General features: G+C 39.5%; 1 protein-coding gene across 2 annotated transcripts; it reads right to left on the bottom strand.

Annotated features, from left to right (window-relative positions):
* Window positions 1–1243: 1243 nt before the first annotated feature.
* Window positions 1244–6664, bottom strand: xab2 (XPA binding protein 2). Of its 2 annotated transcripts, none has more exons than XM_087809530.1 (19): window positions 6529–6664; window positions 6053–6201; window positions 5813–5936; window positions 5550–5747; window positions 5302–5436; window positions 5061–5225; window positions 4146–4290; window positions 3917–4068; window positions 3705–3824; window positions 3499–3630; window positions 3243–3374; window positions 3044–3157; window positions 2817–2979; window positions 2562–2752; window positions 2346–2468; window positions 2085–2256; window positions 1895–2021; window positions 1636–1739; window positions 1244–1566 (listed from the first exon to the last, which is right to left on the bottom strand). In XM_087809530.1, the coding sequence occupies exons 1-19, from the start codon at window positions 6562–6564 to the stop codon at window positions 1505–1507; spliced, it is 2544 nt and encodes an 847-aa protein (XP_087665656.1). In that variant the 5' UTR covers window positions 6565–6664; the 3' UTR covers window positions 1244–1504. The 2 variants fall into 2 exon arrangements, with proteins under 2 accessions (XP_087665656.1, XP_087665657.1); XM_087809531.1 differs by having other exon boundaries at window positions 1895–2015.
* Window positions 6665–6968: the final 304 nt, after the last annotated feature.

The following is a 6968-nucleotide window of genomic DNA, read 5'->3' as shown; positions in this document are numbered from 1 at the left end:
TTCATTTTTTTTCAAAAATAAACATGAACTTTCTGTGTTTAAAAATATTTTAGAACTTGAAATGTACCATTTTGTTCTGAAAAAAAAATAAAAAATTAAAGAACCTAGTAATAAAAATAGTCCTGAATATTAATTAATCCTGAAATCATCTTTAAATATATATATATATAATATTTTTATATTTGTACAAACAGCTTTCTAAAAAGTAAAAAAAAAACTTGAGTAAATTATTTAATTAATTTATTGATTGACAACCGCTTTATCCCAGGGTCGTAGGGCGAGAGGCAGGGGACACCCTGGACAGGACGCCAGTCTGTCGTAGGGCACATGTAAAGACGGACAATCATTCACACACTCACTCATACCTTTGGACTATTTCCCAAAGTTCTCAATTTAAAAAATACTTGAGTAAATTATTCATTCATTCATTCATTGACAACCACTTTATCCCGGGGTCGGGGAGACCGGAGCCTATCCCAGAATCATAGGGCGAGAGGCAGGGGACACCCTGGACAGGACACCAGTCTGTCGCAGGGCACACACAAAGACAGACAATCATTCACACACACGCTCATACCTAAGGGACTATTTCCCAAAGTTCTCAATTAAAAAAAAACTTGAGTAAATTATTCATTCATTCATTCATTGACAACCACTTTATCCCGGGGTCGGGGAGACCGGAGCCTATCCCAGAATCATAGGTCGATAGGCAGGGGACACCCTGGACAGGACGCCAGTCTATTATTTATTCAATTACCCGATGCATTGTCCCGTTGTTTTTCTTCTACTTTCCAGTGTCATTATTCCCAGTGGAAAACAAATCTCAGGTGGGTGTGTGATCACCTGATGCCCCTCACCACGCTCTCGCTCAAACATCTCTCTGCTGTAATTTCCTAAGAGGCTTATCTCTCTGCAATGTTAATCTAATTATGAACCATTTTTTTCCTCAACAACAGCCGGCTCACGTTTTTGTACGTCACAGACACATTTGTGTCGACTCACTTGAACAGCATTTGTAGCTTCTACTACCACCAGGCTGTAGTTTTAATAATTGAAGTACTATAAGTTTCTGATTATTTATGAATACATTGAGTTATTGTTGAGTAACATTTTCTACAATACAACACAGAAACCACATTAAAATTGAGCACAATTTCATATCCAGATGCTCAATAAATTAGATTGTTAATTATCCCACAAAATGCCGTGTAAGTGCATAATTAACTTCAGTCCTTGAAAGAATACAACATTTTTTTTATTACCAAAAGTTCGAGGTTCCATAGAAATACCCATGACAACGCATCCATTATTTATGCAAAACAAATGTAAAAGCTGGATTAATGTACAAAATGTTCTCAAGACAGCGAAACTAGACCTCAGCAGACGATCACCATCAGTTGTTTTATCTGACAAAGAGAGGAAATAAAATCTTAAGGATTCGTCTACGGTACTACATCGGAGACACAGAATCATCTTCGTGTACATGAGTGAGCCATCTGATCGCTCAGTCATCTTTGAGTCCGCCGTACACGGCCGTCGGGACGCTCTTCTGTTCGAGCTGCACTTCTGTGTGAGAAATAAAAACAACAAGTTAGTTTTCTTCAACACCTGTTGATGTGAAATGGCGTTGCGTACCTTCAGGTCCCTGGTTGTCGTCATCTTCATCATCATCGATATTAATCTCGTCTGGATTTGCTTGTTTAGCAAGCTCTGCCAACTCACTGCGTGACGTATCACTCCTACGTGAATAAAAGAGGTCGAGCATTAATCGTTATAAAAGATTAGGCAACAAATATCCTGTTCATCCACTTTTTCCACTCGTTTGATTCTTCCTACTCGACTGAACTTTCATTTTAAACACGATAGATAGTTGAAGAGCAGAAAAATGTCAGACCTGACGAAGAGAATCTTTTCTTTGGGCTTGGCTTTGTCCAGTTGTGCCTCTGCAGCAAGTTGCTGTGCCTTTTGCTCCAACATCTTCATGTCATCTATTCCCATCTGGCCAGGAGCAAGATCTGAAACTGGACACAAGGAAGAGAGGTTAAGAAAAGATAAACACAATATATAAAAAATATACTTCTTACTTGTGCCAGTGGAGCTCGTTGTGGCCTTCATCATCTGAGAGGACATGAAATTGACCTGGGTGTTGTAGGTGGCCTGAACGCTGCGTTTGATTCTCAACATTTCTCTAATGGTGTCCTCGTTGCCATGGCGGATCTCAAACTCTTTCCATGTCTGCCAGAATTCAGCAGTCACCTGAAAGGCAACGTTAAAAATATATAAATGGGTGTGTAAAAAAACAACAATGAAGAGGTCAAGACTGAGGACAGAAGTTTGGATCTCACCCTGGGGTCACAGATTTGGGAGCAGTACGAGTAGATCGCTCTACCCCGATCAATTTCACCCAGTTTACTCTCCATATCGGCAAATCTCAAGCACATGTCTCTCGCGTGGTGATCAGGAAGGACCTAAATAAGAAAAAAGTTAAAGCAGAAATTATAAAACAGAAGCTTGATGATACAGATATTCACTGAAAAATACAATTCGGTACTAGAACACACCTCTATCGACTTCTGGTAGATCGCCCTTGTGTATGTGACACCGTATATTTCTGCAGCTCTCTTGATGTAAATATTGAACATGTGGTGTCTCTCCTCGGTTTCCACTGCTTCAGTTGCTCTTTCATAGACCGCCATAGCATGTCGGGCAAGGCCATACTCCTCTTCCAGTTTGGCATACAAAAGGTAAATAGCTGGAAAACAAGAAGCGGAGTTTAACATCCGTATCACGTTTGTTAAAAATAAAAAGCTTCTTACTTTTGGCAAACTTGGCAGGACAACCGTCGAGCGCCTGTTCAAAAAGATCTCTGGCTCGCTCCAGCTTCTTTCCTCCATAACGATCTATGAACTTGGTCAGGTAAGTGTTCCAGATGTCAAATACATTCGGCCACTTAAAGAGGGCGATACCACGCTCATATGCCTAGCCAAAAAAAAACAAGAGGTAAATTAAAATTGCATGATATAAAATCATTGATTTCAATTACCTTAAAGCTCTCCTCAAAGTAGTTGTGCTCTTCCAGGAACATGGCGTAGTTGATGATGATTTGTGGTGTGGCTATTCTCAGGTCGATAACTCGGTCATAAACGGCCTTTGTTGACTGAAAAAAATAAAAGAAAAAAACTTAAGAGACATTTTACACACCCTTAGACGTAAGGCTAAAGAACTGCTGAAATCTGTGTTACCTGGAAGGTCCCAAGACTTTCCTCCAAATCTGCCAGCATGGACCAAACCTTCAGAGACTTGTACACTCTGTTTTGGACAGGCTCGGATGCATCGAAATATTCTGCTTTCTTGGAAGGGATGGCCGTCGCTTTCTATTTGAAAATAAAATCCCTTAATTAGAATTGACCTCATTTATAATTAGGTAAGTTATACGACCTGAAACATTTTGACATGGCATAAAAAACGAGATGTGGGTTAACTTATACAAATTCTCACCCTCAGTATCTTCAATGCCTGTTCATAGTTCTCATGACGAAGCTCCATTTCTCCATATTCACACCACACAGTGGCAAGATCATCAACCTGCTTGTAGTTCACTTTTGTGGCCTTCTCGAAGATGGTCCTGGCCTGAGTAGAATCCATGAATCAATAGGTTGGTTAATAAGCATACACATGAATAGTTTCTGATGCTGGTCACCTACATCATCAAGCTGCTCGTTCTCCTCATAGAATTTGGCGAAAGAAACCCAGAGTGTGTGTGGCTTCCCAGTGGCCTTCATAGGGTCCACCGTCTGAACTGCCTCTGTATACGCGTTTATGATCTGAAGAAAACCGTAAACAATGTAAAAAACTTATTTTTATGTGTCCATAAGAATGTAAAATATAGCTACATTTTCCAGAATAGTGAGCTCACCTGTCTCGGGTTTCCTTCATACAGTTTGACACGCTTGTGCCACTCGTGAACATTATGAGGGTTCTGCCGCAGTAGCACACTGTTCAACAGTAGAGGGCGCCGTGCTATCAGTTGTTCGAAGCGAGCAAGCCTGAGTTCCAAGTCAACGTCATCTGGAAATGTCAGACTTCGTCAGCAAACAGTGAAACTGAGGTACATTAATATCCTACTATATGATATCTCTACAAACCATCATCCTCTTGTCCCATTTCAGCAGTAGTCTCCATTTTGGCAGCGATCATGCTCTCCTCAAACTGGGCGTAACTGTCAAAAACCTGGCTGAAATCTCTCACTGTAACCACAGTCAGGATAGCTTCCTCGTAGACATCTCGAGCCTGAAGAAAATGACAGTATACACTGAATTAGTACAGACTCAGTGTTTCCATGCATTTCTACTAAAACCAAAGAAACTATATGTTACATGTCTACAACAAACCCTTCTAAACTTGCGTATTCACTGTAACTTTTGTTTTACAGTTTTGAAGTTCCCTTAAAAAAAAAGAAGTTTACCATTGTACTTCTGTTAACTTTTAAAAGTCTTAACTTTTCACTGTTGTTTTTAATCGGTCTGTATGGTGACCTTGTGTGTTTTGAAAGGCACCTTTATAAATTAAATTCATTATCATTATTTTAAAATTGAAATGCTTAGCAAGAGTAATTAAAAGCCAAGTTAAAACAGCAGCAATATGGTCTGACTGTTCTGAAATGGCAACCAATTCAGTGAAACATCATGAAAATAGATGGTTGTAAAGAACATCTGAGACGTGTCTTTAACATACTAAAAAGTGGTATACAACGGAAGGCCAAATACTTAAATGGAAATATCTGAACATCTCGATTTCCCCACATTTACATATATTTTGCAGACTTTCTAGTGACCTCTGTTCTATTTATGTCCCAGTTTCCCCATCCACAAAACTAATTGGCCGTCTTCCTTCCTTTTGTCTGATCTATAAATCACTTAAGTTCTTGGTTTGACAAATACAGTCTCACAAAACCATCTGATTTCCATGACCTTGTCTTAAAAAACCTTCAATATACTGTAAGTTTTGGTTAACAAATAATGCAACTTTCCTGACATTATATTACCAATGGCAAAAAATACCTTTTCGAAGTGGCCACTTCTGATGTAGTAGTCAGCCAAAGAGCACCATAGTTTGCCGAGCTGATCTGTGAAGCGAGTGAGGCCTCCCCGGATGATTGCTCCCACATTCAAAGAAGTCACCTTATCAGGGTTCTGGGATATCAGGTCACAGAGCTCGTGCCATAGCTGTCAAAGGGGGAAAAAATGCTTTTATTACTAAATGAGGTCCAGTTAACTGAATAAAAAAGGAAAAAAAACCTACTTGGTAGTTGGATTTCCCTTCTTTGGACACAAAGCTTTCATCATTGACAATAGCTGCCAGGCGGGTAGCTGCCTCGTCCAAGCGACTAACAGACTTTAAATATCCAATGTAGTCCTCTGCGTTTTCAGGACAAAGCTGAATATTGCAAAGACAAAGTGATATTAAATAAAACAGTACATATACTATTAACTATATACACCAAAACAAACGACGTATGTAGCTATCAGAGCTGCTCAGTCAAGACTCACCTTTAGATATCTACGATAAACTCTGATAGCCGTTTCAGGCAGGGGAACATTGCGGACAAAGCGAAGATACAAAGGCCAGATTCGTGGGTGCTGGGTGACGGGCAGTGCCCGAAGTGCTCGGTCGAATGTTCTCCTGCTTCTGGTAATCATGAACTGAGAAACAATGAACTGGCAGTAATCGATCCATATTCTTGGCATCTGCAAAGAAGAGGAAATAAGTTTACCTAAACGTTTTATTGAACCAATACAATTCAAAGTTTCACCTTATGCATGAACACCAGAGCCCTCTCATGGCAATTGATGACCTCTTCGTAGACTGGGTCATTAATACACTTCCCCTTGGCTTGTTTTCGTCGCTCTCTCAGGTAATTGTACCACAGTTTGTAGCTAAAATGATAAAACAAGAGACAGTTAAACATGGTGAGAATGTGATAATAGAGGAAGCACAAAGCTAGTTCACATTTTCTGAAATAGGGATATGTTTTGAACAGTATGTCATTTACCTGCCAGGCAACTCTTTCAAAGCCCGCTCATAAATCATGTTTAGGTTGGCTACAGGTGAGCTCTGCTTATATTCGATGTACCGAATCCAGCACTTGACTGAATATGGGTTCCTGAGAATTTCTTCCTCGTATGGAAGATCACCGTCCTCCTGGAGGTCCAAAACAAAACAATACATGGGCAACTGAGTTAACACGAATCCAATAACAAAAGTAACCCAAACAACAGGGACAAGGCAATGCGTTCATTTAAACGAGTTATCTAAAATTTCTGAATTATTAGATGCAACTGAGATTGTGTGAAGATTGTAAAATATATGAATATTGCTAACTTAGCTCTAACTTCCAATGGAATTCAAAAATACAAGGACCATAGAAATCAAAGGATGGTAACGTAGTTAGCAAACGTTAGCTTAGCATGTTGACCACATCACTATAACACACGCGTTGTTTAATTGACTAGACCGAACACTACTTACGAACATAACATCTGTTTTTCCATTTGTCGATGCCATTTCTCCGACCAAAAAAATACCAAATAGAAGTGCTATTACAACTTTGCTAACTTGAGCATCGAGACTGTCAGAACACGGCGCGTTCACGTCTCACAATGGGTAGTACGCATGTGCGGGAAGTCGTCACTACGGCACCCTAGCTGGGACATATTTCCCGGTTTTCCTAAAGCGGTATTTTTTTTGACACTGTATTAAGTATTTAAAATTGAAAAACACACAATCAGTATAGAATAAATAAACGAGTAAGTAAGATCAAACGTCCTGGGTGTCTTTCTGATGTAGTTTACTGTCAGCCTAAAGTGGTGGGCTTGAAGGACATCATGAAATTATACCAACTATTTCAATATACTGCTCATTATTTAAAAGGCCAGTGATGATATTATGAAATAAGATTAAATACAAAA

The sequence above is a fragment of the Callionymus lyra genome, chromosome 15 (assembly GCF_982586985.1).
Source record: "Callionymus lyra chromosome 15, fCalLyr1.hap1.1, whole genome shotgun sequence".
In the NCBI taxonomy this organism is placed as follows: domain Eukaryota; kingdom Metazoa; phylum Chordata; class Actinopteri; order Syngnathiformes; family Callionymidae; genus Callionymus; species Callionymus lyra.
Note: the sequence above shows the minus strand (reverse complement) of the source record. Positions and strands in the feature narration are given on the sequence as shown.